We start from the raw sequence: 27,769 nt of genomic DNA, 5'->3' as shown, positions 1-27,769 counted from the left end.
CACCGTGGTGCTCCTGTCAGGTGCCCTGCAGTGGGGAGCAATCCTCCAGGATGGATCCTCCTCACTCCACCGTTGGCAGGGCCCAGGGCACCCACGGGCACCCAGGCTGAGAGATTTCCCCCCGGGTTGTGCAATGTCTCCTGTGTCAGAGCCTGGGAGGTCAGACGGGCAGTGGGGACGGAGGATGGGTCCCTCGGTGACACCCCGTGCACTGGCTGAGTTTGCCAGGTCTCAGCTGCAGCCCTGGCGAGCCCCGAGGGAGCCTCCAGGCGCCGGGAGAGGGCGGCTGGAGCTCGGGCAGGCGGCAGGCGAGGAGTTAACTTCCAGCCTCGCCGCGGGAGTCTGGAGCTATTAATACTCGCCCGCTGGTTCAGCTGTCAGAGCGAGCGGCTGCTCCACCGGTGAGACGAGACCCGCGGAGCCGCCGCTCCACGACGACACAACTTTCCTCCTCCACCAGCGTGCTGGGCTCCCGACCCGGCCGCCTGCCTGCCGGACCCTTCCAGACCCCGCTGCATCCTGCCAGAGCCTGCTGGACCCCACCTGCTGCAGGGGACACTTTTCCCTCACAGCCACACGGGCACCGTCCACCGCCCGGTGCCGCGGGGCAGCCGCTTCCCGCGGCCTCTGAAGCACCGCAGGGCTCGGGCCCCTCGCCCGGGTGATGCCATCCCAGGTGCCTGCTCGCAGCCCCTGAGGAATGGCACTGCCGCCGGCCGGGCTGCACGATGGGTGCCGGGGCGGCACCGGGCATCCTCAGCCCCGGAGCGAGGGCGACGTGGGACACGACACAGCCCAGCGCTGCCCCCGTGCCCGGTGAGCGGCCGGTCCCGGTGCTCAGCCCGGCCGTGTGACGGGCCCCCCGACACCATGGCCCCGACAGGGCCAGCGTGAGCCTCCGGCCACCGCCGGCGCCGGCAAGGAAGATGCCAACACCCCTCCGGCACTGCGTGCCCTGCGGTCCCCCGAGCCCGGGCACGGCGGCCACTGGAGCAGAGCGATGGATTCCTTCTGCTTCGTCTGCTTCCAGAAAGAGGAGCTGCAGCCCCTGCACCTGCACAGGTCAGTGCTGCGGGTCCCGGGACACCACTGGTGGGGACACAGCACTGGTGGGGCTGTGCCATGAGCCCATGGTGGGGCATGGCATGGGAGCAGGGCACCGAGCGGGGCTGGGGGACAGAGCCTGGCGTGGGCCATGCCAAAGTTTCCTTTGGAGTAGGTGCATCCTCTCCCGGCCGGAGGAGTCCAGACCCATTCTGTGCCGTGCAGCGCCCAGAGAGGCTGCAGTGCACAGCACGTGTGAGTGTCTGCCATGTGCTTCCCTGGCAGCAGCACTCTGGGGAACCCAGTGGGCATCCTGTGCCGTGCCATGACATGCTGGTGTGCTCATGGGAGCGGGGCTGTGGGCAGCGATGTGCATTCCAGAGCTATCCCAAATCCATCCAGGAGACATCCCACCCACTCCTGCCCACCTGAGCAGGGTCCCTGGCCAATCTCTCCTCTTCCCTGGCTGGCTGGGGCCAGGGGGCCAGAGCAGTTTGAGGGTCCCCAAGGACAGCCACGAGGCTCCCCAAGGCCTGTCCCTCTCAGCAGCTGCACCAGCACTCACCTCCCCCTTCCCCAAAATCTCCTCTGCCATCAGCGCTGCTGAGCGGCAGCCAAGGAGAATGTGCCGGAATTAGCCGGGCAGCCGGTGAGGATGCGAGGTGTGAATGCTGGAACACGTTGTGCCCAACTGCTCCTCCGTGGCACTGAGCCACTGCCGGCTCCTGTGCCATGCCTCCATCCCCAGAGCAGAGCTCCCACCCGCTCCAGCCAGGAGCCTGCCAGGCACTGGCTGCCCATGGCGAGGGCTGGGGGGGGCTCAGGGCCACGGGCTGGGCTGTGGGTGTGGGACAATCCAGGCAGTTTGTCCTTCCTCCCGGTGTGCGGGAAGTTGTAGGATTTGTTTTGGTGTAAATCCTGGGGTTTTAGAGCCTTGGTTTCCGTGAGTCACTGCCCAGGTGGGGGGGGGACAGGGAGACCAGGGATCGAGAGGGGCCTTGGGTGTGGGTGCTGCTGGCTGAGGGATGCACAGAATTCCCAGGGCTCCCATCCCACGGCCCAGCCTGGGGCTGGAGCTGACTGGCAGCCTCCACACTGTGCTGGGTCACAGGTGTCACAAGTTTGTCATTCTCAGCCACAGAGGGAGCACCCAGGGTGGCAGTGTGGTGGCCCAGAGTCCCGAATGGTGGCCACAGGGACCACCCCTCCCTGCACAGGGGGATGGAGAAGGAGGAACATCCTTGGCTTGTGCCTGTCCTGCCCTGTTCCAGAGTGGGCTACGCTGGGGGGGTCCGAACCCCCCTCTTAGTTGTCACCAGTCTGTCCCTGAGCCTGTCTGCATCCCATGGTGACATGGCTGTCACTGCATGTCACCTCCAGCACAGCCCCAGTGGGGTAGCTCCTCTCGGGTGACCAAAGGGTGCTATCAGAGGGTGCTCCCTGGTCCTGCCACCTGCGCCAGGGCCAGGAAGCGGGGCCCACGCATGGATGCTGTGGCAGCATCTGTCCCCCCGTGCCTGTCCCCCCATGCCTGTCCCACCGTGCCTGTCCCCCTGTGCTTGTCCCCCCGTGTCTGTCCCCCCATGCCTGTCCCCCTGTGCTTGTCCCCCCGTGCCTGTCCCCCCGTGTCTGTCCCCTCCCATGTCTGTCCCCCCGTGCTTGTCCCCCCATGCCTGTCCTACCGTGTCTGTCCCCCCGTGTCTGTCCCCCCATGCTTGTCCCCCTGTGCTTGTCCCCCCATGTCTGTCCCCCCGTGCCTGTCCCCCCCCGGTCTGTCCCCCCGTGCCTGTCCCCCCATGTCTGTCCCCCCGTGCCTGTCCCCCCGTGCCTGTCCCCCCGTGTCTGTCCCCCCGTGCCTGTCCCCTCCCATGTCTGTCCCCCCGTCCTTGTCCCCCCGGGCCTGTCCCCCTGTGCCTGTCCCCCCGTGTCTGTCCCCCCATGCCTGTCCCCCCGTGCTTGTCCCCCCGGGCCTGTCCCCCTGTGCCTGTCCCCCCGTGTCTGTCCCCCCATGCCTGTCCCCCCGGGCCTGTCCCCCCGTGTCTGTCCCCCCGTGCCTGTCCCCCCGTGCCTGTCCCCCCGTGCCTGTCCCCGCAGCCTCTAGATGGTGCCAGGAGAACGGTCTGCGAGCGGAGGCGGCCGGCGCCGTGCGGTGCTGGATGGTGCTGGGTACCGGGGTGCCGAGGTGTTCGGGTGCCAGGGCAGACCCCGTGGCTCTCCCCGTGCCCCCAGCTCCGTCCCTCCCTCTCCCCGAAGAAACACGTTCTGCCTCTTTTCCCGGGAAACCCACTCAAAAGAACCCCCCTCTGTTTCCTTCCAGCCCGGTAGCTGCACAGACATCATTCGGCTCCAGAGCCAACACCATTCCCAAGCTCCCGGCAAGTGCGGCCGGTGCTGCAGGTCCTGACCCAGCCCGCAGGACGCTGTGCCCCCCGCCCGGCTGCTGGGGTCCCTCTCATGTCCCCCGGGAGCACGGAGCTCCCTGGGGCTCCGAGGACAGGGACATCACCCCAAGGGCCGCTGGCAGGGGCTTGGCGTGTGCCCACCGCTGCCCCACAGCTCCCGGGTCGTGTCCCCTCCCCGACCTTGAGAGCAGCCGCCGGGAATCTCATCCCGGCTGCCACCACATGGGATGGCAACACACGCGTGGGGGGACCACCGAGGTGGGGGGCGCTGAGCCCCCCGTCCACAGTCCGGGAACCAGCTCCCACCAATCCCCTTTCCCCTGGAATTCCCCATGGATGGGCGCTGTCCCAGGGACGGAGGGGGCACCCAGCGCCCCCCGGGCTGGCGGGGTGGGGGTTGCTCGGCCCCCAGCCGGGACACGGCGGAGCCCCCCGGGACGAGCGGTTCCCTTTGCCGGAGCTGCGGCTCCCGGCGTGCTCCGCTCCCGCGTCAGCCTGCCCGCTTCCCTCCCTCTCCTCCTTCCCAGCATCCCCGCAGCGAGCCCGGCAGGTTTTGGGTCATATCACCGGTGCGTGACAGGCTGCGGGTGGCAGTGGAACCCCGATCGCGGGGGGCTCAGCCCCTGGGCTCCTGCTCTGGCCAAGCGACGCCGGAGGGACAACCGACCTTCTCGCTGAATTCCGAGGGGATTTGGCTTGCTGAAAAAAATTGGGGCTTTCCAGGTCACTTCCCACCACCCACCCTGTCCAAGCACATCCCATGGCACAAGCTGGATATTCCCTTTCTGAGCAGAAATCCCAGGGACACTCGTTGTCCCTCGGGGAGCTGGGGGATCTTCGCACGGTTTGGGATTGTATGCGGTGATAAACATATTTGATCCGGTTTCTTTCATCTCGTTAATCTTAATTAGTTATTAATATTCTGGGAGTGCTTTGAAGGCCACAAGCTCGGTGCAAACGCTCCCTGGTACTACTGGTGTTACTATTACTCAGTGTGTGTGACCCACATGCTGGTGAGGGCCCGGGCTGCAGCCTGGAAGCCACAAAGGGAGCTGACAAGCCCCATGGAGCTCCACAGAGTCCCACGGAGCCACATGGAGTCCTGCTGAGCCCCACAGAGGTCTGTTAAACCCCATGGAGCCCCAGAGATCCCCACAGAACCCCACAGAGTGCTGATGGAGCCCTGTGGAATCTTCCATGGAGCCCTGCTGAGCCCTACAAAGCCCCATGAAGACCTGGTGAACCTCCTGGAGTCCCATGGAGTCCTGATGAGTCCCATGGAGCCCCACAGAACTCCACAAAGCTCCATGGAGTCCCATAGAGCTCCACTGAGCCCTGCTGAGCCCCACCAAGCCCCACGGAATCCCACAGAGCCCCATGGAGTCCCACAGAGTCCCATGGAGTCCCACAGAGTCCCACAGAGTCCCACGGAGCCCTGCCAGGCCCAGTTGGTCCCTCACTGCCAGCTCAGCCTGTGTGTACCCAGAGCATAGCACAGCCCCATCCTCCAGCACCGGGGGGTGACACTCGGAGATGATCCATGTGTAGGACCTGTGACACCATCCCCGCAGCCTGCCGTGGTCCCTGGGCTGGCTCCCTGGGCACTGGCACCTCCCACCTGACCTAGAAACAGCCCTGAGCTATAAATAGGGCGGGAGCCAAAGGAGAGCTCAGAGGAGCAGCTTGGAATGCTGCAAGCGGGAGGCTGTGGGAGCTGGAATGGCATGGCAAGGACAGGCAGGGGACACAGGGTGACATGGGACTTGGGAAGGGGTGAGGCTGGACCCACTCTGTCCCCAGCAGCCCATGGAGTGGGGTGTGCAGGGAAGGCAGGTGTGGCTTTCACCAGCCTGTGTCCTGCTGGCCCAATGGTGCAGGGAGCACCATAGCTCTGCCCCCATCTCCCAGAACTTTCCCTTTTCCCAGCACCCTCACCCCACGACACTCTCCTGCCCTGTGCCACCCCTTTCCCAGCCCCACAGCAGCTGCTCTGGGCACCGTCAGCCCCCATCCAGCCCACCCTGGCTTGCTGGGGCACTGGGCTCTGGCAGTTCTGCTCTCATGCCACGCAGATGCCCACATCCCAGTGGGGATCACCCACATCCCAGTGGGGATCACCCACATCCCAGTGGGGATCACCCACACTTGGAGCATTCGAGCCACGGGTGCCAGAGCTATTGCAGGAACTGGTGAGTGGAGGGAGACTGAGGGCACTGGCACTGTGAGCCTTTCCCAGGGCCCAGACCCTGGGGCTGGCAGTGCCCCGTGCAGCTGCCAAGAGGGAAGAGGGTGACAGTGGCACAGCCGATCCTGACACAAATTAAAGCACAGTGCTGGAGTGTGATTCACCCTCCTGCTTTAAAGTCATTCATGAAAAGATTCATTGCTCTGCGTCCTCTACAGGAGCAGATCAGCGCCGGCAGTGAGTCAGTGCCGATGGCTCCCCAGCCCTGTCCAGGGGTTGGGTGGCTCAGGGGGCAATGGGACAGCCCCAATCCCAGCAGAGCAGGCACAGCTGGTGTGTGGGAGCAGCCCAGTGCCACCCCTCAGAGCATGAGGAAGCCCCATGGCTGTGGGTCAGGTCAAAGTGGCATCAGGGGAGCAAAGGGACACAGCACCCAGCTGAGAGTCAAACAAATCGTGGTCTGTGTTAAACGTCCCTGCTCCACGTCTGTGGGAACAGAAGGAAATGCAGGAAGAGGAGATTTGCCCAGGGGTGCTCCAAGGAAGAGCACGGTGCCCACCCCTCGCCTTCCTCCGGAAAAACTGTCACTGTCCCCTGGCCTGGAGGTACCTGGGAGCTCCTGGTGCCCAGCTCTGGCATCGCTTGCTAAGTGTGTTGCCAAATTTAAGGAGGCTGAAGGAAAGCCTCTGTGCTGCCTTTGCCTCAGCTGGTATTCCCTAGCTCAGCCCAAAGGGTCTTACCATCTGTGGGAAGCCTCATGTCCTGCATGTATTGAGGAGCAGCTCTTGGGGAGCAGCCTGTGCTATGATGAGGCATCACCTGTGCTGTGGTGGAACAGATTGCCCACAGAAGCTGTGGCTGCCCCATCCCTGGAAGCATTCAAGGACAGATTGGATGGGCCTCAGAGCAACCTGGTCTAGTGGGAGGTGTCCCTGCCCATGGCAGGTCCCTTTCCATCCAAACCATTCTGTGACTCTAGGATTCATGGCGGGCATCACCCACACCACAGTGGACATCACCTGTGCCAAGGGAGAGGGACCAAAGCCTTGGAGGGCTCAGGGATAGCAGTGCCCGGGGGACCACAGGATGCTGTGCCTGGGCATTCCTGCTGCATGGTGCCAGTGCTGCTGACCCCCATATGCTCCAAGCTCGGACTATCGGGGTCCTTGGGTGGGTGAGGGGTGTGAAGCTGACCCCTGAGGAGCACCGGTCTCGTCTCTATTGTCCCCAGCCCCGTGGTCTGCTCCGTGCCGAACCCGCGGTACCGGAGCTCCGCACGCGGTGGGGAGGGGGCGGCTCATCCCTGACCCCCCTCTCCAGGGCTACTCCCGCTCTCAATCCCTTCAGCTACATGGAGGGCGGGGACAAGCAGCGCCCCGCATCCCTCATCGCGCATCTCCCCATCCCCGCGGGGCCGGCGGCGGAGCCCCCCCGCTCCTCCCGCTCCTCCCGCTCCCCCCGCTCCTCCCGCTCCTCCCGCTCCGCGCTCCCTCCCCAGGGCGGCGCCGGTGCCGGTGCGGGCGGAGCGCGGCGCGGGGCGGGCGCTGCCGGGGGCTGCGGGGGGCTCGGCTCCGCTCCGCTCCTCCGGCGGCGGCGGCGGCGGGGCCGCGGCATGAGGAGCCCGGCGGGGCGAGCGGAGGGCGGCAGCGGCGGCTCCTCTCCCGCCGGGGACGGGGCGCGGCGGCGGCTCGTCCCTCCGGTAAGGCGGCGGTGCGGGGCCGGGGGTGCGGGGATGAGGTGGGGCGATGGGGGTGCGGCTGTGGGGGTGCGGGAGACGCTGCCCGCCCGGTACCGAGGCCGCCCTTTGTTTGCCCGCACGGCGCTGGGAGGGGGCAAACCCCTCATCCCGGTACAGCCGGGGCTCCGGGATGAACGGAGCGGGCAGAGGCACCGCGCCGTGCGGGCGCTGCCCCCGGGCTCGGCCGCCCTCCCCGGCCCGGGTCCCTCCTGCGGCCGATGGCACCTGCGCTCCGGGCGGCCCCGGCACGGCGCGGGGGGGACGGGGAGGAGGGACGGGGACGGCGGGGCGTTGAGCGACACCGGAGCGGAGCCGGGGCCGGGGGACCGGGGGGCTGGTCCCCGGGGGCTCCCCATGGATTTGGGGGCGTCTGGAGGGATGCGCTGAGGTGAAAGGCAGCTGGAAGCAGGGGAAGGGGAGAGCAGGGAGAGGCGGCCTCGGGGGCAGCTCAGGCCATGTCCCCTCGTGTCCCCTCATCACCTCCCATCGTGTCCTCTCATTGTGTACCCTTGTGTCCCCTCATCACCTCCCCATGTCATCTCCCCTTGTTTTCCATGTTCCCTCATCTCCTCTTGTGTTCCCTCATCAGCTTCCTGTCTTCCCTCTTACCTCCCCTCGTTGTCCCCTCATGTTCTCTTGTCATCTCCCCTCAAGCCCCCTCACCATTTCCCCTCCTGTCCCCTCATTGTCTCCTCATTGTGTCCTCTCTTGTCCTCTTGTCATCTCCCCATCTCATCTCCTCTTGTCATCTCCCCTCGTGTCCCTTCATTGTGTCCCCTCATGTCCCCTTATGTTCCCTCATCACCTGCCCTGTCCCCCCTTTCCCCCCCCCCATGTGCCCCCGTGTCCCCTCGGTGCGGGCAGGGGTGTGGACCCCCCCTCCATCCCATCCCAGCCTCTCCCCGGCTGCGGCGGGGAAGGGGGAGCGTGACCCACTTTCCTCCCGGTCCGGCCCCGCTGCCGCTGTGGCCGCGGGCAGGCGACGCCAGCCGGGAGCCCCACCACAGCTCGGGGACCGGGAGCGGGGACAGGGACAGGGTGGTGCAGCCTCAGCACCCCTCTGTGCCAGACCGGAATGGAGGTGTCACCCACGGGGAGGGGAAGCTCAGAGCTGGGTGCCCACACACCGAGCCCCCGACCCGCCCGGCGCTCAGAGTGGCCCTGAGCGGGGTGTGCCCGTGCCCTGCCCGGGATGCCGCGGGAGGAGATGAGGCACGGTGGCGGTGGGAGCACCCTCCTTCCTGGGAGCATTCCCAGCGGTGGGAGCCGGGGCCGAGGCAGGGGGGATGCCCAGGCTGCGTGGGGCACGTACAGGCTGTGCAGCCTCTTGGGTGGTGTCAGCTCTGGTTTTTGTGGTGGGGTGATGTGCCCCCATTGCCCCCGGGAGTGAGCAGGGCTGAGGGCCAGCTGGCCCTGCCCTGGGGACCCGGTGGGCAGGCAATGGGCAGGTGCCGTTCGGGGCATTTGTCTTTGCAGATCCCAACCGTGCGGTGCTGCTGGCGCTGGTGGAAGAGTTTTGGGAGGGAGATGATGACAGGCTGATGAAACCAATCAAACAATGAAGTAATCATAAATCCCCGGTGCCGGCGGTGAAGGCGGGAGCAGCTGGAGGCTGGAGGAGCTGAGGTCCTAACGAAACCATCCCGCTCAGCAGCAGAAATCCCGGGAGGCCGAAGCACGGAAAGGTGGCCAAGGTCCTGTCACCAGGGCTGATGGACAGAGACAGCACAGCACAGTGTGGATGAGGGCGGGGAACATCCTGCTGGCAGCTCCGGGGGAGCAGTGCAGAGGGCACGGAGGACAGCAGCAGGAAGGAAGAGTGGTGGCTCCCCAGGAGCTGTTGGAGGAGAGAGCTCTGGTGCTGCTTTGTTTGCTCTTCACAAATTTGCCTGCGAAACCTGAATCCCGGGACCAGAGGCTGAGGAATCTTGTCACAGGCTGATAGTCAGGATGGGAGATGGATCCCACAGCGGGAGACACTACGGATGGGTGTGAGGGGGCCTGACCCTGCCCCACAGCTGGGACATCCCCACCGGGAGAGCAGCTCCTGCCAACTGGGATCCTGCACGTGGCTGGGCACTCATTGGCTTTGCTGAAGACAATCCTGGTGCTGAGAAGGCTGCTCTAGTCTAGGCAAGGAGCTGGTATGAGAATTGTTGGATACCTTGGAATTCAGTGCCAATTCAGTCCCAGATTGGGGTCACTGGGAAGTCCCAATTGCTGCAGGTGCTTTGGTGGAGGTTTGGTGCTAGTTCAGTGGTGTCAGTGGTGCTCCAGCACTTCCCAGCAGAGCCAGCCAGAGAGCGTGTAGATGTGCCCCATCCGTGGCCTCTTTGGGGGTGGCTGCTCCTCCCAGGCTGCGGGATGCTGGCAGAGGGGCTGTTCCCAAACTGCTGCCACAGGCTGATGTCCCTGAGCCACGTGTGACCGACCACTTCCTGGACATACTCAGCTTATCCCGAGCGGTTTCGGATGGTCCTGGGATGGCACAGGGGTGAAGGAACTCTTTCCCTACACGTTTTGCTGCTTTTGGCGAGGTGGGGGGCAATGGCTGGCCGGGGTGGAGGCTGCCCAGCCGTGGCAGGTACCAGTGGCTCTGAGCCCCGGTGAGATGCTTGTCCTCCCCCCGTGCCTGCAGAGACGGCCTCGTTAGGCGAAGGTGCCTTTGCAAGCCCTCCCTGGGCTCCACCGTGCCACGGCCCCCAGGAAGCACAGCTCATATCTGTTATCTGTTGTGCGGGTCCCAGCGGTGCGGAGGAGAGGAGAGGATGTCCCTGGAACGGGGTCAGGCAGGAACAGAGGCAGTGGGGTCTGGAAATGGAGCGGGGCACTGGGAGGCAGCGGCTCCGCTCGGGGCACGGCCAAAGCAGCACTGGCCCCTTGCCCCGGGGACACCCCAGCACCAGGGTGGGGTGGGAGGAGGGGGACCGGGAGCAGCAAAGGGCCAACCCCCCTTGGACATGACTGTGCTGGCTCAGTGGGTAGTTTGGGGAAAATAGGGGAGGTTTGGGAGCTGGTTAGGGTGTGAAGGGAGGCAGCTTCCTCCTGATGGGTGCCTTGGCCTCCAGCCTGCTGGGCTTGGAGGGGAATCAGTGTTACCTGCTAATAACTAAGGATTTGGGGATGGCAAAGGGAGAAATCAAAGCTCTGCCCAATACCTACCAAGTGCAGGGACAGAGCAGTGTGGGCCTGTGTCCATCCCACTGCTGCATGTTTCTCATTTCTCCCCTCTTTAAAGAGAAATTGGGGTCTTGCCAAGGTCCTGCCCCTGCCCTGCATAGGTTTTCCCTTTGTTTTTCCAATTCCTTTCCCCAGAGTAGCCCATGGTGCAAGTCCCATCCCCTGGCCAGGCTCCCAGCCCTGCACTGGGGTCAGCCCAAACCCTTTTCCTCTAACCTCCCTCAATAAATGGGTTGTTTTTCTGTCAGTCTCTGATGCGACCAGAGGGAGTTTTTCCCCCTTTCCCTCTTAATTTCCAAGCAGCTGCTGCTCCAGCAGCCTCCTCTAGGGGAGCCTGGGGCAGCTCTCCCGGGCGTCCTCTGCTCCTCTCAATGAGCTCTTAATGAGTTTGCAACTAGTTATCGGCAGAGCCGATGTGCCCAGGGCTGGGTGTGCAGTGGTGTGGGATGTGGAGCAGGATGCAGAGCAGGGCAAAGCATCTCCTTCTAAGGATCAGAGTGGCAATGGTTTGTTAGTGCTGGCCTCAGTACCTGGCAGGATGCTGGGCTCTGGATATGGGATTATGTCTTCCCGGGATTTGCTCTGTGATGTTGGTGAGGTTTGGGAAGAGGAGCAGCAGCTGCCGACGGAGACGAGTGGCTGCCTATAAATACCTGCCAGGGAGCAAGGAAGAAGTGGGTGGATTATCCTCCTCACTCAATGAGATAAATGGTTCTGAAGCTTAAACACAGAACAATTTTAGTCTGAATAGTAGGAGAAACGGTTCAGGATGCGGAGATGACGGCAGGAACTGCCTGTGGTGAGCGGCAGGTCCCGGTGCCACGTGGCAGCAGCTTTGCTGCCCCTTTGCCATTCCCAGGATCCAGAGTGGTGGGGGCCTTTGCCAGGGCTCAGCTGGGATGTGCATCCTTACTCCCTTCTTGGGAAAGCTCCTTCAGGAACACCCGAAACAACTGAGCTGGGAGAAGGCGGGTTTGGCTTCCTTTGGGCATGGTGATCTTCCAGTGTTTAGGGGCAGGACAGGAGCTGGTGCGCTGAGAAAAGGCCCCATTTCGGCTTTGGTGTCCCGATCTGGCACGTTGGTGGGCCTGGCCTGGGCGCAGAGGGCAGCCAAGGATACAAGGCCTCAGCCCCAGCTGTGCCAGGCTGGCGGGATCTCTTGCCGCATCGGCACCATCATCTCCCCGTGTCCTGCTGTTCCCCCATCCCAGCTGTCCCTGTGAGCGTGCAGAGCTGGAAATGAGCCCTGGCTCCCACCCGCTGCTGCCCCGCTTTGCTGCTCACATCAAACCCAACATGTTTTCAAAAGCATTTCAATTTTTAATGAAAACTTCTGTGTTTACGCTTCCCTCGGTCTCGGCACACTGGTATTTTGGTCACCGCTGCTGCTGGGTCTCTCCCGGGATCGCTGATGGCTCCGTGTTCCCGTTAGCCCTGGCACAGCGGGGTGTGCTGTGCGGGGCCGGCACTGCGGCAGGATCCCGGACACGGCCCCATCCCTGGAAGCACACCCCTGTGCCAGCCATGCAGACCACAGCAGGGACACCGGGCTTGGCGGGATCTCTGTTTCTCATGGATTTTCCTCGTCTGATGGTCAGAGACACCTGGAAACCCCAACAGGTTGAGCCAAGAGGAAAAGCAAACAGCCTTTGACTTGGAAAGCATTTCCACAACGCATCAGTCCTTCCCCTCCTCTCTCCCATTCAACCAACAGGTTTTTTTCCTCAAAGCCCAACTTTCCTGACGTGAATAATTGCATTTCAACACCGGTTAATTAAGAGACATCGATGAGCGTGATTGTAAATCCAAGTGTAGACGGAATTCTTCTTGCAGGATGCTGGGGGCTGTTTTCAGTCCTGCCTCCAGCAAGCTGCTGCACTGATCCACCTCCACCTCCAGCACCCAGACGCTGAGATGGTGCTCCTCTGCCAGGAGGCCAATGAAACACTATGGAGATGAGCTGCTTTGGAGATCTTATGAGTCAAACTGTTACATTTTTGGAACATCATGATGTTGAAGTTCCTTTTCTATTTTTTCCCCAACTTCCCAGGGAAAAAAAATATAACTATAATAAGTGAAGAAGCTGAGCTTTGCTTTGGGATGAGAGGCAGCATGGTGCAGGGAGGGAAGGAGGAAGAAGTTGGAGATCAGTCTCAGTCTTGTTGGGAAAGGGTTGGGTGTGATCTTGACCCTGGGGGGTTGTGGGTGCTTCAGGGGGTGATGGAAGATGACGCAGCACCCTGAAGACAGTGTGGTGAGTGACTCCAAGCTCTTGTTGTAGGGATGGTCAGAGTGAGGAAAAAGAGTCACTGGTTTGATGGGAGTGAAGAATGTTGGTGCTGTTGTCCATGTACTGCTGGCTGGGCCACCCCTTGCTCGGCTTTGGTGAGATCCCACCTGGAGTACTGTGCCCAGCTGTGGGGTCCACAGCACAGGAAAGATGTGGATCTGTTAGAGCAAGTCCAGAGGAGGCCACAAAGATGATTATTGGCATGGAGCACCTCTGCTATGAGGAAAAGCTGAGAGAATCTGGATTTTAAAGCCTGAAGAAGGCTCCAGGGAGACCTTAGAGCCCCTTCCTATGCCTAAAGGGGCTCCAGGAGAGCTGGAGACGGACTTTGGACAAGGGTCTGGACTGACAGGACAAGGGGGAATGGCTTCCCACTGCCAGAGGGCAGGGTTAGGTGGGATATTGAGAAGGAATTCTTCCCTGTGAGGGTGGTGAGGCCCTGGCACAGGTTGCCCAGAGAAGCTGTGGCTGCCCCTGGATCCCTGGAAGTGTTGAAGGCTGGAGAGGGCTTGGATCAACCTTGTGTAGAGGAAGGTGTCCCTGCCCATGGCAGGGGGTGGAATGAGTTGAGCTTTGAAGCTCCTTCCAACTGAAACCAGTCTGGGACTCTGTGATTCTCTGAACCAGGGCATCCATCACCTTGGCAGGGGGAGGCCAAGAGTCAGTGCTGATGGATAGTCAGAGGGATATGATGGAGGGATTTCTGGAAGAGCCATCATATCCCGCCTGGTTCCTGCAGCATGGCCCTGGCTCTGCTCTGGAGTGTCACTGGCTTGTGTGAGGCTCGGCTCTGGAGGGGGCTGCAGTGGTGGAGGGGACAGGGCTGGCTGCCAGGGTTCCCACTGAGGACTGTGGCAGCAGTGGGGAGCCCCTAAAGGCCTCAGTGTTTGGTGGCTGTGAACACACCAGGGCTGAGGAAATGTGTGTGTCCATGTGTGTGTCCATGTCCCTGCCCTCCTGTCTCTGCCATGCCCTGAGCCCTCCCTTTGCCCCCAGACGTCCCCCTGAGTTGGTGGCACAGGGACCACTGACCCACACGGCTGCAGCCCCACAGGGACTGGAGCATCCTCTCCAGAGCAATTTGGTTGGAGGCCACAGGGCACAGAGGGGTGGCACTCAGTGGGGGCTGCTCCAGCCCTGGGGGTGGGATGGGACGGGACGGGATGGGACGGGATGGGATGGGATGGGATGGAATGGGACAGGACATGGTGGCTTTGCAGCACCCACTGAAATGCTGCCTCGCCTCTGCCTTGCAGCGCAACCATGAGCGCGGGTTCGATTGAGCAGGAGCCGTCGCGCAAGCTGGCCTGCTGCGGGGTGCCCCTCATCACCGAGGACATGCAGTCCCTGGCCATCCGCACCCTCTCAGGCACCGACATCAGCAAGCACTACGACCTCATCCGCGAGCTCGGCAAGGGCACCTACGGCAAGGTGGACCTGGTGTCCCACAAAAGCACAGGTGAGTGGAGCAGGGGGCCGTGCTGGGAGCAGAGTGCCTGGCACACCCCAGCCGTGCCCCGGGCTCACCTCCGTCCCCTGCCCTCCGCAGGCACCAAGATGGCCCTGAAGTTCGTCAACAAGAGCAAGACGAAGCTGAAGAACTTCCTGCGGGAGTTCAGCATCACCAACACACTCTCCTCCAGCCCCTTCATCATCAAGGTCTTTGACGTGGTCTTCGAGACTGAGGACTGCTACGTCTTCGCTCAGGAGTATGCCCCTGGTGGGGACCTCTTCGACATCATCCCACCACAGGTGAGAGCCCCCGCCCCTCCCGTGGGAGCCTTTTTGGGATGTGGGGGCTCAGTATCCCCAGGGCTCTGAGCAAAGCTGCCGTGGTGCTTTGGTGCCCCTGTGGGAGGGGGCTGTGGGTGCAAGGACTGGGCAGCCCTGTGTGGGTCACTCCTGAACACAAGCACCTACAAGCAAGTCTGGGACTGATCACCCATCCCCTGGGTGGCTGAGATCCATCCCTAGGGTGGCCTGGGACTGATCACCCATCCCCTGGGTGGCTGAGATCCATCATCCATCCCCAGGCCACCCTGGGACCCATCCCCTGTCCCTAGGGTGATCTGGGCCTTGTAATGCATGCGTAGGGTGGCCTGGGACTTATGACCATCCCCTGGGTGGTCTGAGATCCATCACCCATTGCTAGGATGGCCTAAGGCCCATTACCTATCCCTAGAGTGGCCTTCCCATCACCCTTCCCTTGGGGAAGCTGTGGCTGCCTGAACCATGGAAGTGTTCAAGGCAGGTTGGATGGGGCTTGGAACAACCTGGTCTAGTGGAAGGCGTCCCTGCTCATGGCAAGGGGTGAAATGAGATGGCCCTTAAGGTCCCTTACAACACAGACCATCCTGGGGTTCTATGGGGAGTCACCACCCATCCCTCAGCCGGCCCAGGGCCCACCACCCATCTCCCTGCCTCTGAAAGCACCCAAATAACACCATCCATGACCATGTTGGATGTGTAACAGATATATATGGGGTCCCCGAGCTGGGTGGGAACACCCCAGGGCTCGGTGGCTGACGCCGTGTCTGCACAGGTGGGGCTCCCCGAGGAGCTGGTGAAGCGCTGTGTGCAGCAGCTGGGCCTGGCCCTCGACTACATGCACAGCAAGAGCCTGGTGCACCGGGACATCAAACCGGAGAACGTCCTGCTCTTCGACCGCGACTGCCGCCGCGTCAAACTGGCCGACTTCGGCATGACCCGCAAGGTGGGCTGCCGGGTCAAGCGCATCAGTGGCACCATCCCCTACACGGCGCCCGAGGTGTGCCAGGCCGGCCGGGCCGAGGGCTTTGCTGTGGACACCAGCATCGATGTCTGGGCTTTTGGGGTGCTCATCTTCTGCGTCCTCACCGGCAACTTCCCCTGGGAGGCGGCGGTGGCGTCCGATGCCTTCTTCGAGGAGTTCGTGCGGTGGCAGAAGGGGCGGCTGGGGGGGCTGCCCTCGCAGTGGCGGCGCTTCACGGACAGTGCCCTGCGCATGTTCCAGCGCCTGCTGGCCCTCGACCCTGAGAAGCGCTGCCCCGTCAAGGAGGTTTTCTACTTCATCAAGTGCGACCTGATGGCCGAGGTGCGGTGCCGGCCCTCCTACCGCTCCCGCAAACACACCAGGGACAAGCTCCCGGCCGGCTCCCACTGCCACGAGGCCGCCGGGTCCTGCACCCCCGCCCCGCTCAAGAGGACCGTCCTGACAGAAGGGAGCGGAGCGCGCGGCCCCGAGTCCAGCGCGGCCGCCCCGGGGACGGCCAGCAGGACAGATGGACGGCAGGACAAAGGCAAAGGACAGATGGTCCTGGCCACAGCAATAGAGATCTGCGTCTGACGGCGCCGCGGCAGCGGCCGCACGACCCGTCCTGTCCCCCCGCCCCGGCAACAGGGATGGGAGGAGTTGCTCGTGGTGGAGGCACGAGCCGGGACCAGGCTCTGGGTCTCCCAAAGCAAAAAAAAGGAAAAGAAACACAAACGAAGAGGAAAAGGACAGAACTGGTTGCGCTCCGTAGCGCCGAGGATGCCAATGCCCCCACCCTGCCTGGGTGAGGCCGGCGGCAGGAGCCCAGCCAAGGGCACCGCGCGCTGCCAGGGAGGACAGGGGTGCCCACGGTCCTGCCATGGCCATGCTGCCCCTCCAAGGCTTCCCACAGGGTGGCATGGGGAGAGGTCTCCCAGTACAGGGAGGAAGAGTCGGGAGGGTCATGGATGGGAGGTCCGGGGCAGGCAGTGCCCACTGGCTCTCCCCCACCCTGTGCTTGATCCCTGGACTGGGAGCGGGAAGGCCGATGACCCCATACCATGGAGGAGGCCTCTGGGGAGGTTTGGGTGGGTGATGATTTGTCCCCTTCCACCAATCCCTGCCCCACTGGTGGGGACCGGGAAGGGATGAGGAGATGGGCACCAGGCTGGTGATGGGGAGCTGGGGGGTTTCAGGCAGCCCAGGACCCCTGGCAACCCCGGCTGCCTCCCCGTGGTGGGAGGTGCTGGCAGCCATCGATGTAGCAAGTGTCCCTGTCTGTGTGTCATTGTGTGTCCCACCACTGCCACTGGCAGCCCCTGCCCCCCCTGCCCTGCCCCACATGGCCCCAGACCCCACTGGAGGGACAGGTCCCTCCAGCCGGGAGCTGTGCTCCGGGCTGTGGCTCATGGCCACAGTGCCATCCAGCAGGTTGGATGCTCAGGGCCAAGCTGGCTCTGCCATAGTGGCATCTCTGCAGACTCTCTGTCCCCGGGGACTGGAAGAGGTGGCAGCAGTGCAGCCCCAGGCTGGCCTGCACACCCCGGGAGCAGGGGAGGGGGCTCCAAGCAGCCTCCGGAGAGCCAGCCTGGTTCCCTGTGCTCATCCCATCACCCCTCCTCGCTGTCACCCCTTCCCCAAACTCTGTCACTCTCCCCTGGGGCTGGCGGGGAGGAGGCGGTGGGATGGACCCCCGGGGCTGGCTGCAAGGAGGCGGTGGGATGGACCCCCGGGGCTGGCTGCAGCAAGGCAGGGGGTGGTGGCAGGAGCCGCTGGTGTCCCTTAGTGACAAGGTCACGGGTGTGTGGGGGGGGGACACGACTCCCCTCGTGGTTTTGGGCACCCAGAGGAGTGGGGGGCTCACCCGGAGAGGGTGGGGGGCACCCCAAGGCGGCAGCACTCTGGTATGGTTTGGGCTTCCCTCCCATCGGGTGGGTGCCAGGGGTGCCCTGTGCCCCCCGGCACCGCAATTCCCGCACCAAGGGCTATCCCGCTATCCAGCAGCAGCAGCAGCAGCAGTTTACAGGGCAGGCGGGCGGACCCCCCGGCCCCGCTGCTGCCCCCGGGCCCCTCCGCCCCCCGCCCGCGGTGCCGGGCCCCGGGCGGCCTTAGAAGTAGCATTGCCCCTAAGTAGAGACGCTCTAGGCACCGGTTTTTCTCCTTTTTGCCTTAGGTCCCTCGATGTCCTCAATCTTTCGTGCAATAATGTAGATAAGGGATCCCGGCCGCCCCGGGAGGGCTCGGCGGTGCCTCTCTGCGAGGGCTCGGCGGCACCTCCCGGGGGTCTGTCCCGGGGGGTGCCCCGTGTGATTTCTGTCCCCATCGAGGTCGCTGTGTCGGTAGGTTGTCGGGTTTTTATTTCCAGTTCCCTCAGCTGTCGGGTTTCAGACCTTCTTCCCGTAGGAGAGGCTGTAGTGTCACAGACGTTACCTCAGTTTGTCACTGTTGAAAAGGATTAAAAAAAAAACAAACAAAAAACAAAAACCACAACTGAAACCATAAAAAATTACAAAATACATAGTTATAAAAGCAACAAAAAAATTGTCAATGGCGGTGAAGACTTTTTTTATTAAATAAAGCAAAAGCGATGCTGCTGGTGTGGGCGGGGAGCACAACCTCTGCCTGGGGCTCGCTGTCCCCCCACTGTCACCACGTCCCCTCCATGCCCGGCCATCGTGGCCACCCCTGGGTGGGAGGGAAGGAGCACGGGGAGCAGCTCCCTTGGGTGGGGGGCACCGAGCTGCCCTTGGTGCAGCCCCCTCTGAACAGCCAGGGCTGCCTGATGCCAAATGTATTCCAGCCACGTCCACAGGCTAATTTCAATTTCCTGGTAATTATGCAAATGAATGTGGATTTAATTAAGGGCAGATTTCATTAAAGTCTTCTTGGGGAAATGAGAACAGGATGGGGGAGAGCGAGGAGGAGGAGGAGGAGGTGGCAGGGAAGAGGAGATGAAGGCAGCGCCCGCCCCGGAAGATAAATAGTCACAGGGGATGCCGAGGGGATGGATGGGATCCCTGGGGAGTGGGGGTCCCACTGCTCCCTGCCACAGGACCCCCATCGCGGGGGGCTCGGGGTCCCCAGCCCGGGGCGGGGCTGTGTGGTGCACAGCTGGGAGCGGTGCCTGCGATGGACCCCGGGAAGATGCAGCTCCTTGGTGCATTCCCAGCCCCGCTCCAGGGACAGGGCGCCGAGCCCCGTTCATCCACAGCTCCAGCAGCGACGGCTCTTGTCTCCTTCGCTCCCAGCAGGGCAGGGAAAGCATTGCTTCGACACGTGATTTATATTTTTCTCTTCCCCAGCTAAAAATACAGATTTGGCCACGACAAGAGGTCTAGGAAATCAATGTCATTGTCACCAGGCGCTGGCTGGCAGGACCCTCCCCTCCCCGATGCAGACGAAAAAAGGGAACGCTGCCATTTGACGTCCTCGAGCTGAACCTCACGCGGCTCCAGCGGAGCTGCCTTTAATTCAAACTGAAATGGGTAATTTTATCCCGGCAAGGTCGGGATGCTGAGCCTGGCAGCGCCAGGAGGGCCAGAGCTGCTTGTCTCCAGGTAAAACCTTCAGACCCAAAAAACGTGTCTGAAGTTTACCAAGCCACCACCTGCCCAACAAAACCACCACATCCCTGCATTACTCCCGAGTTTGCTCCCAGGTTTGGCCAGGAAGGCAGCCGGACATCCCAGGGGCCATGACCACTGACCTTGGGCAGTGCTCCAAGCAAAGGATGAGCAGCACAATCTCTGCTCTGAAAGGAAAATAACTCCTGGATTTGTACAGATCCTGGAGGACTGGAGGGAAGAGGCGCAGGGTGGCAGGTGTGGGGTGGCATGGATGTGGGTGCATGTGTAAAACCAGATCCCTCCCGAGCTGGAAAGGCCTGGCTGTTACACTCAGCTGCTGAACCTTCCTCTCATTTCATCCACCCTTTGATTCCAGAGCTGGATTGCTCAGAGACACCAAGTGAGGCACTGCAGCCCCAGCTAAAACACCAGGGGCTGAGAGTAAAAATAGCTGGGAATGATCCACTCAATGGGAGCACAATGATCCATGCCAAGCTGGCATTGCAGGAAGTCCCACCCCAATCCCAAGCAGGTCCTTTAAAAGGTAATGTTTTGCCACTGAGACGGTGCTTCAGCTCCCCCCTGACTCAGGAGGGGCTGTGGGATGAGAAGTGAGTTCCCACTCACGCATCCCAAACTGGGAGGGGAGCGCAGGATCCGGGCTGGCGGGGGTTTCCCTAGCCTGGCACAGGGACATGGGGGGACGTGAGCCTGGCGTGGTGAGGACCCATTAAATGTGCTTCTCAGGGCTGATCTGCTTCCAAGAATTTCCAAAAATAGTGGCAGCACCAAGCTGGAATGGGCGTTGGGAGGAAATGTGACTCATGTGCCACCCGGCACCCCAGCGGAACCGAGCACAGGGCTGAGCGGGAATGCTGGAGGGATGGGAGCCGTGGGAGGAGGCACGAGGGCATTCCGATCCCTTTCTGGTGGCAGCAGAATGCCCACGGAGGGGATGCAGCTCAGGTTCATCCCTGCCTGTCCTTCCCTCGGGGCCCCTTTGCTGTCCGTGATTCCAGCTGCTGGGAATGATGGACAGATGTCAGTTAGAGCCTGGCAGCTGCCAAGGGCCCCAGCGGGGATGAGCTGCTGGAGCCAGACAGCAAAAGCTGTCCTGAGGTGGAGAAAAATCCAGCCTGTGCCACGTGAGATGTCTCAGCAGGGCCACAGCTGGTGGAAGAAGGGAGAGGTGACCTTGTGTGACAATCCAGCCACTTCTGGGAAGAGGGAGAGCAGAGCTGGCTGCATCTCCAGCCCCATCCCACCACAGCCAGTTCCCAGGTACATCCCTGCCTGGTGGAAAGAGCCCTGTGAGCATCCCACAGGGAACAGCTCTGGGCCAAACCCTGCTGGGTGTTAAGTGCCTTTGCTCCAGCCTCAGCCAGCCGGGAGGATTTCAGCACAGGGCAGAGGGAAGCAGGAGGCTGCTGACATCTCTGCATTGGCTTTGTGCTCCCTGCAATGGGTTTGGACACATTTTTTCATCCAAAGGTGTTTTTTCCCCGTGGAAAACCCAGTGTTTTCACCAGGGTCTTTCAGCTGAAAGAGAGGTGGGTGTGTCAGCTTTGGGAGGAAGGGGTTGATGGCAGTTTTGGGGTGTGGGGGGATGCCAGGGCTCAAGGGAGGGGATGGAGAGCACCCCCAGCCCTGCACACTCCCCCACCACCCAAAGGGGTGGGTTATGGGCTCCAGCTCACAGGTCTCCCACGTTGCCATGACAACAGCAGCATCCCAGCTTGGCAGGGATGGGAGATCTCCTCCATCCCACCACTGCCTCGCCAGGACATGGGTCTGGATGCCAGCACAGGCAGCACCCCTGCCCTGCCTGCTCAGGGTGCCCGGGGCAGCACCCCAAGCCCACAGAGGAGCACAGGGTGCTGTTCCTGCTGACCACACTCCTCCCAATCCAGCCCTTCTTTCACATCCCTCCAAAAGCCACAGGGCTGCCAGGGCAGGGGCAGGAAAGGGTTCTGCTTTTCGGGTGAGTATCTTCCCATTCCAGAACCCTCTACCTGCTCCAGCTTTGCAGGATCCTGGCTAGCAGATCTTCCCTCTGCCAGCTACAACACCCCCAGGCTGCCCCCAAACCTCTCCCCTTCTCCCCTGGGGTGGTAGTGTGGGCAGTGGGCTCCCAGATCGTGGATCCTACTCCCCCAGTCACCCCAGATTAGGGAGCAGCAGAGCCAGAGGTGTCTCTGGGGTGGTGTTATCCCACACTAATCAGAGCATCCTCATGGGTGGCTCTCGCTCTCTGCAGCCTCCCAACTCCTCAGCTCTCAGCCTGGAGAGATCCAGAGCTAAATCCTCCCTGACATCGGTGACACCAGGCTGGGGAGAAGTTAAGCTCCTTGCCTCAGAGGCTGCTACACCTCCGGAAAAGTTGTGTTTGAAAAGCGTTAATACAAGATTAATTGAGGCTTTAATAAACAGCAAATCAAGTGCTAATGGAGCCCAACTTGTAAGCCATGTGTAACACCTCAGGGGCTTAAAGGCATCCAGAATTTGCTTAAAGGGGGTGTTAATCACCTTGTAGCCCCGAAGATGCCATGTGGGAAAGAAATTTTAGGAGAAAAAGCTGCAGATGAGCCAGGAGTGCTGCCTCACCACTCTGACCACTTAGGAGTGGGGGGTTTATAAGTGTTTCCCCCACCCCAGCCCTGACAGGAAGGCAGGCAGAGGAATTTGGGTCACCTGAGTGCCTCTGGGGCTAGGGCAGAGTCAGGAGCCACAATGAAGAAAGGCCAGTCTATAAGGGATGGCCAGATCCCACCTGGAGTGTAGCTACCCCCCAGTCACGGAGCAGGGGCTGGAGGGGTAACTGGGGACCATTTGGAGTGGGCAAACCCTGCAGTTGGCCTGGGTCCCTCTCTTGGGCTGCACCTCCTTTGCCTTGTTCCCATCTGCACTTCCCTTGCTGAAGCTTTGCCACTTCATCCCTCTGCTTTGCACCTCCCCACCCTCTCTGCTTCCAGCACCGCCCAATCCCGAGCAGTGATTGAGACCCCTCACCCTTCTCTTCTTCACACCGAGGCAGGTCCAGCTCCCTCAGCCTCTCCTGGCCTCACTCCAGCTTGTGGCACACCTGCCATCACCCGAGGGACTGGCCCTTCCCAGCCTGGTTCCAGGAGCACTGCCAGGAGCCTTTCCCAAGGATGGAGCTCTAGTTCCCAAGTCCTGCTTTACCCCACGAGCATTGCTGGCTCTGCAGAGCTCCTGGGCCTTGCCTGCCCCATGAGGCTGGCCAGGATAGCTCATACATGCCAGGACTGATTGTCTGGCTGACCCCCAGGGTGCCCAGACAACTGACTTGGCTTCAGATCCAAGGGGACTCCAATATTTGGAGGCTGCCAGACACGCTGGCTGGGAGACTCTGGAGGCTGGGCAACTGAGTACAGGCTGTGGCTGTGTGAGATGCTCAGCAGCAGGTGGATGGATGGACTGTGGTAGTTTAGTGGTCAGGACCACGGTTTAGCATGGTCACACCCATGAGTTTGGATATCTGCCTTCAGGGGAGAGGAGCAGCTTCACAGGACCCCAGGGCACTTTGGCTGCCATCAGCACTTTGGATGGTTGAAGCAGCCCAAGGTTGTCTGTCAGGAGCTAAACACCATCTTGGCTGGCTTCCAGATTTGCCAAGGGAGGCTGGATCTTGGGGAAGGACAGGCTGGGCTCAGAGACTAGGACCAGCACAACAGTCACACTGGTCTCACAGCAAACTCCCCACAGGACAAGGCACCTGGCTCTGAGTTGACTGGAGACAGCAACTCTTGGGAGCCACTTGTTCTTGCTACTCCCCAGCTTTCTGGGGGACATTCACCAGCCAGTCTGCTGTGAGAGGGAATCAACCACCAAGAGCTCAGGATCTTCTGCCAAGAGCTCTGGAAAGGGGGAGCCCTACACCCAAAGTCACCACTCAGGGCATGGAATCCCAGCTGTTGGGCATTAAGAGCTCCAGAGCCCCATCAGTGCCAGCAGCTGTGGGGCACAAGCCAAATGCATTCTCCAGGCCCCAGGCAGTGGCTGTCAGCTGAGGGATAACGTTCCCTCAGAGGGACAGGGACAGCCATTCCACCCTGCCCTGCTCCCTCCTTCCCTTTCTAAGTCACTTGAATTCTCCAAGATTTCAGCATCAGGCAGCTCAGCCAGGACATCCCAGCGTCCAGATCAGAGAATGCCAGAATGGGTCAGGTTGGAAGGGACCACTGGAGCTCACCTGGACCAATCTCCCTGCTCAAGCAGTGTGCCCCTGAGCACGTTACTCAGGATTGTGTCCAGATGGCTTTTGGGTGTCTCCAGGGAAGGAGACTCCATACCCTGCCTAGGCAGCTTGTGCCAGTGCTTGGTCACCCACACAGGGAAGAAGTTCTTTCTCATGTTTGTGATTTAGTGGCCATGGAGGTAGTTGGTCAAAGGTTGGACTCAATGATCTTGGAGGTCTTTTCCAGCCCTAATGGTTCTGTGTTCAGGTGGAACTTCCTGGGCATCAGTTTCTGCCCCTTGCCTCTTGTTCTGTTGCTGGGCACTCCCAAGCAGAGCCTGGTCCAGCCCCTAACATCTCCCTGCAGATACTGAAGGACATGGATGAGGTCCCCTCTCAGCCTGCTCCTTTCCAGGCTGGACAGGCCCAGCTCCCTCAGCCTTTCCTCATAAGGAGATGCTCAAGTCCCCCCACCACTGTCTTAGGTCACAAACAGGTCAATTGGAGCCACCTGAAGATCCCAACCAGCTGCAGCAACTTAATGATCTTGCTGGAGACAAGTTTTCATCTTCAAAAGGATCTTTGAAAACTCACAAAGATTTTGGGAGGTTCCTGATGGCCAGAAAATGGCCAACATCACCCAGGCCTGCAAGTAGGAGGCTCCAGGGGTCGGATCCATCCACTCACCCCACAGAGCAGCCACACATGGACACAAGGCAGGGACGGGGAGCCCAGCAAAGCCCCACCTGAGTTTACATCTCCCCCCAGCTGCAGCAGGAGCAGGGAAATGAGGGATTGGCCAGGGACAGCAGGGCAGGAGTCCCCACAGCCCAGACCAATCCCAATCCCAGCCTGTGGGGGGTCGTACAACAAGTGGGAGGGAGAGCCCAGCTGGTCCTGCAGGAGCTGAGCTGGGGTGGATGTGCAGGCCAGGCATGGGGAAGGACAGAGGGGTGGATGGAAGGATGGATGGATGGGTGATGGATGGATGGATGGGTGGGTGATGGATGGATGGTGGATGGATGGATGGTGGATGGATGGGTGATGGATGGATGGATGGGTGGGTGATGGATGGATGGGTGACGGATGGATGGATGGAAGGATGGATGGATAGGTGATGGATGGATGGATGGAAGGATGGATGGATGGATGGATGGATGGGTGATGGATGGAAGGATGGATGGATGGATGGATGGGTGATGGATGGGTGTGTGGGTGGACAGATGGACAGATGAATGGATGCATGGACAGATGGATTGACGGGTGGGTGGGTGGATGGATGGATGGATGAATGGAGACAGACCGACCCTACAGCTCTTCAACCGAGCTCCCCAGGAGTGTTTGCAGGACCAGCAGCCCTCAGTTTGACCCCACACTGTGGAACTGTCCCAGCAGAGCTCCTGCCTTGCTTTAATGGAGCAGACCAGCCACGCTCTGGGATGGGCAGTGGTGCTGCTGCAGGGCCGTGGCCACGCCGGGGCCAGGTGAGCCTGGACAAGGGGCTGGTGTCCTGCATGACCCAGTTAGAGGCGTCCAGGGAGCTCCTCGTGCTCAGGGCTGGTGTTCCTGCCCGAGACATCAGCTGTTCTCTGTCTAATTCCCCACGGCTGAGTCATCCCGGCCCCGCTTTATCAGCACTCGCAGCCACAGACAAAGCGCCCTTTGTGCTCCTCCAGCCCCTGCCAGTGGGGAATTGCCAAGTACAATTAATCACTGGCTCCTGCTGCTACAGGCCTGGGACATGGTGCCCTGGGAAGATGGAGATCAAGGAATGGAGAAAGGCCACTGCCTTCCCAATGGGACAGAACTGGGACTAGAGCCCAGATCCCTATCCCACTCCAGGAAGGTGATGGCAAGGAAAATATGTCCCCTGACAGGGAACAGCCACCACCCCTGCCATACCATGGAATAGTTTGGGTTGGAAGGGATCTTAAAGCTCTTCTTGTCCCAACCCCCTGCCACCGCAGGGACACCTTCCACTAGCCCAGGTTGCTCCAAGCAATGGGGTATCAGTGTCCAAGCCCTGTCCAGCCTGGCCTTGGGCACTTCCAGGGGTGGGGCAGCCACAGCTTCTCAGGGCCACCTATGCCAGGGCCTCCTCACCCTCACAGCCAACAATTCTTCCCAATATCCCACCTAACCCTGCCCTCTGGCAGTGAGAAGCCATTCCCCATTGGCCTATTACCACAGGCCCTTATCCAAAGTCCCTCTCCAGCTGTCTTGGAGTCCCTTTAGGTACTGGAAGAGGCTCTGAGGTCTTCCTGGATATCCAGCAGTGGTGGCTTTTGCCCAAGAGAGGTGCTTATGGCTCTGCCAGCAAGAGCAAGGCAAATGTTTGAAAGTATGGGAAGTGTGCAGACCAGGATTATCCAGTTTGGTGGGTATGGATGATCCAAGGACAGCTCCAGCAGGTCCATCAACTCCTCCTGCTTCCTGAACCAGACATAGACCCTTGGAGAGGAAAACCAGTGCCCAGTTTCCAGGCCATGCCTGTGCTGGGAAGGCTGTAAATCCTGTTTGCTGAGCAGTGATTTCCAGGCTGGCAGGTCGGAGCGGTGACGTGGGACGTTCCCGGTACCCAGCAGGGCTCCTCTGCACGGGGCTGGAACAGGAATTATTTTTGGGATGGAGGCATTTGGCCAGGTTGTGAAAGTGCTGAGCAGCTGCTGTTTCTGCACTGGTGGCTGAGGAGGGTCAGCAGAGATGTCCCCGTGTCTCTGGCAGTGTCTGGGTGCTGCCCCTGGGCCGGGGCTGCTGGAGAAGGGCACAGCCAGTCCCTGCTCACCAGGAACGAGCTGCTCCTGCAGTTCTCTGGCACAGCAGAGCAGGAGAGTGGCTCAGCTGCCAGTTCAGCCCCTCCACATGCCCTGCTCAGGGGAGGGTTAGGTCACCTCTGCTCACCTGGCTGGGTATCAGTGTCCCACTGCTGCTGGGGGAAGCCAGGTAGGGAATTTTAGTCCTGATGGGTAATTAGTTAACTCTGTTCTTGGCACAAAGCAGGACACAGCGAGCTGGAAAGCTACATGAGTGTGGCTCTGCCTGTGCCCTACATAAGGAGAAGCATCCAGCACCTCCCCATCCCTCGGGACACCAATCCCCCCGAGGCAAAGCTCACCTGAGAGCTACCGAGCCTTCCCTGAGGGGAATAAACACAACGTGCCCGGTCCTGGCAGTGCCAGAGCAGAGCAGTGAGCTCTGCAGGGCATGGAGAGCAGCTCTGCAGCCCAACACTTGCCTGTCAAAGGGAGGGGATCAGGCCAGAGCACGCTGGGAAAATGGGCTATCAGCACCAGGCACCATGCTCCCATTTTTGTCACGCCAGGACTCAAAGGAGTTAACACCAACTGCCACCTCCTGTATTTTATCTCTCCTCCATTGAGGCAGCTCTGACAGTGGCAGCAGAACAATGCGAAATTCTGATTAGCTCTGGTTTTCCAGCAAGAGGGGAGGCACGAGAGGGTGGGGAATTAATACTATTCTGCATAATTTTTAATCTAAATTCCATTTCTTTTCTTTTCTTTCTCCAGGAAGCAAACAATCTAGGGGGTTTTGTACTCAATTTCTTGCTTTCATAATCTAAATGAATTGTTTGCAAGTAGGAGCCAGCTGCAAAGCTGGCAATCTTGGATCAGATCTGCCTTTCCCCCAGTTCTAGCTCCTCAGCTCTGATTAGCTAATCCTGGCTGCCTTGTGGCAGTTTCCAGGGAAAAGCAGCGTGTGAGCTGCAGCTCCCTTTGCAGGAGCCGGGGCTGATGGCCGGCTGACAGCATCGATTTCGGGTGGCTCCGTGGTGCTCCTGGTTGTCAGTTCTCCGTGGAGGAGTGGGGTATTCTCTAGGAGAAAAGGCTGGCGGGGTTATTTATGGAATCCTGGCATTTTGGAAATACCAGAGGATGATTCTTCCCCCTGCTCTACGCAGGGCGTGTTAGTTTGTTACGCTCAGACTAATTAGCTGGGCTTTAAAATAGGAATAGGAGGCAGAGCAGCAGCTTCTTGCTCGGTGATATCTGGGTGCTGCCCCGTTTTTGGGGTGTTGCTGGTGTGTCTGGGGGATGTGGCAGAGCTGTCACCTCCATTTGGTGAGGCAAAGATGGTGGTGGATGGAGGCTCACAGAGCTCAAGCTTCAGCAGTGGGATGTCTGGAAGGGGATGGGATATTGGATGTGTTTTGTGCCAGGCCCTGGTTTGCTACACGGTAAATTAATCTTCCCTGTGAGGGTGGTGAAGCCCTGGCACAGGTTGCCCAGAGAAGCTGTGGCTGCCCCATCCTGGAAGTGTCCAAGGCCAGGTTGGACGGGGTTGGAGGAGCCTGGGCTAGTGGAAGGTGTCCATGCCCATGGCAGGGGGTGGAATGGGATGGGTTTTAAGATCCCTTCCAAGACAAACCTGCTATAATTCTATGACTCCATGAATTAATTTGTGAATTTAGAGTCGT

The 27,769-nt window shown here is 60.9% G+C and overlaps 1 protein-coding gene across 4 annotated transcripts; it reads left to right on the top strand.

The window, feature by feature from the left end:
• The first annotated feature begins 393 nt into the window (after positions 1-393).
• SBK1 (SH3 domain binding kinase 1) lies at positions 394-16,723 on the top strand. 4 transcript variants are annotated; one of them, XM_051781184.1, is made up of 5 exons: positions 7,214-7,330; positions 8,846-9,513; positions 14,096-14,298; positions 14,389-14,591; positions 15,382-16,723. In XM_051781184.1, exons 3-5 carry the CDS (start codon positions 14,103-14,105, stop codon positions 16,162-16,164), a joined length of 1,182 nt encoding a protein of 393 aa, XP_051637144.1. In that variant the 5' UTR covers positions 7,214-7,330; positions 8,846-9,513; positions 14,096-14,102; the 3' UTR covers positions 16,165-16,723. The 4 variants fall into 4 exon arrangements, with proteins under 4 accessions (XP_051637142.1, XP_051637144.1, XP_051637154.1 ...); XM_051781182.1 differs by lacking the exons at positions 7,214-7,330; positions 8,846-9,513 and adding an exon at positions 394-1,062; XM_051781194.1 differs by lacking the exon at positions 8,846-9,513.
• The last annotated feature ends 11,046 nt before the right edge of the window (positions 16,724-27,769 follow it).

The sequence above is a fragment of the Manacus candei genome, unplaced genomic scaffold, assembly GCF_025592945.1.
Source record: "Manacus candei isolate 608988 ecotype Guabito, Panama unplaced genomic scaffold, ASM2559294v1 h1tg000002l, whole genome shotgun sequence".
Taxonomy (NCBI): Eukaryota; Metazoa; Chordata; class Aves; order Passeriformes; family Pipridae; genus Manacus; species Manacus candei.
Note: the sequence above shows the minus strand (reverse complement) of the source record. Positions and strands in the feature narration are given on the sequence as shown.

What these genes read in the sequence shown, in the direction of transcription:
- SBK1 (XM_051781182.1), top strand. Translation starts at nt 1,001, where the DNA reads ATGGATTCCTTCTGCTTCGTCTGCTTCCAGAAAGAGGAGCTGCAGCCC. An exon ending in CAGCCCCTGCACCTGCACAG is followed by an intron (nt 1,063 to 14,095) that starts GTCAGTGCTGCG and finishes TCTGCCTTGCAG; the next exon opens with CGCAACCATGAGCGCGGGTT. An exon ending in GGTGTCCCACAAAAGCACAG is followed by an intron (nt 14,299 to 14,388) that starts GTGAGTGGAGCA and finishes TGCCCTCCGCAG; the next exon opens with GCACCAAGATGGCCCTGAAG.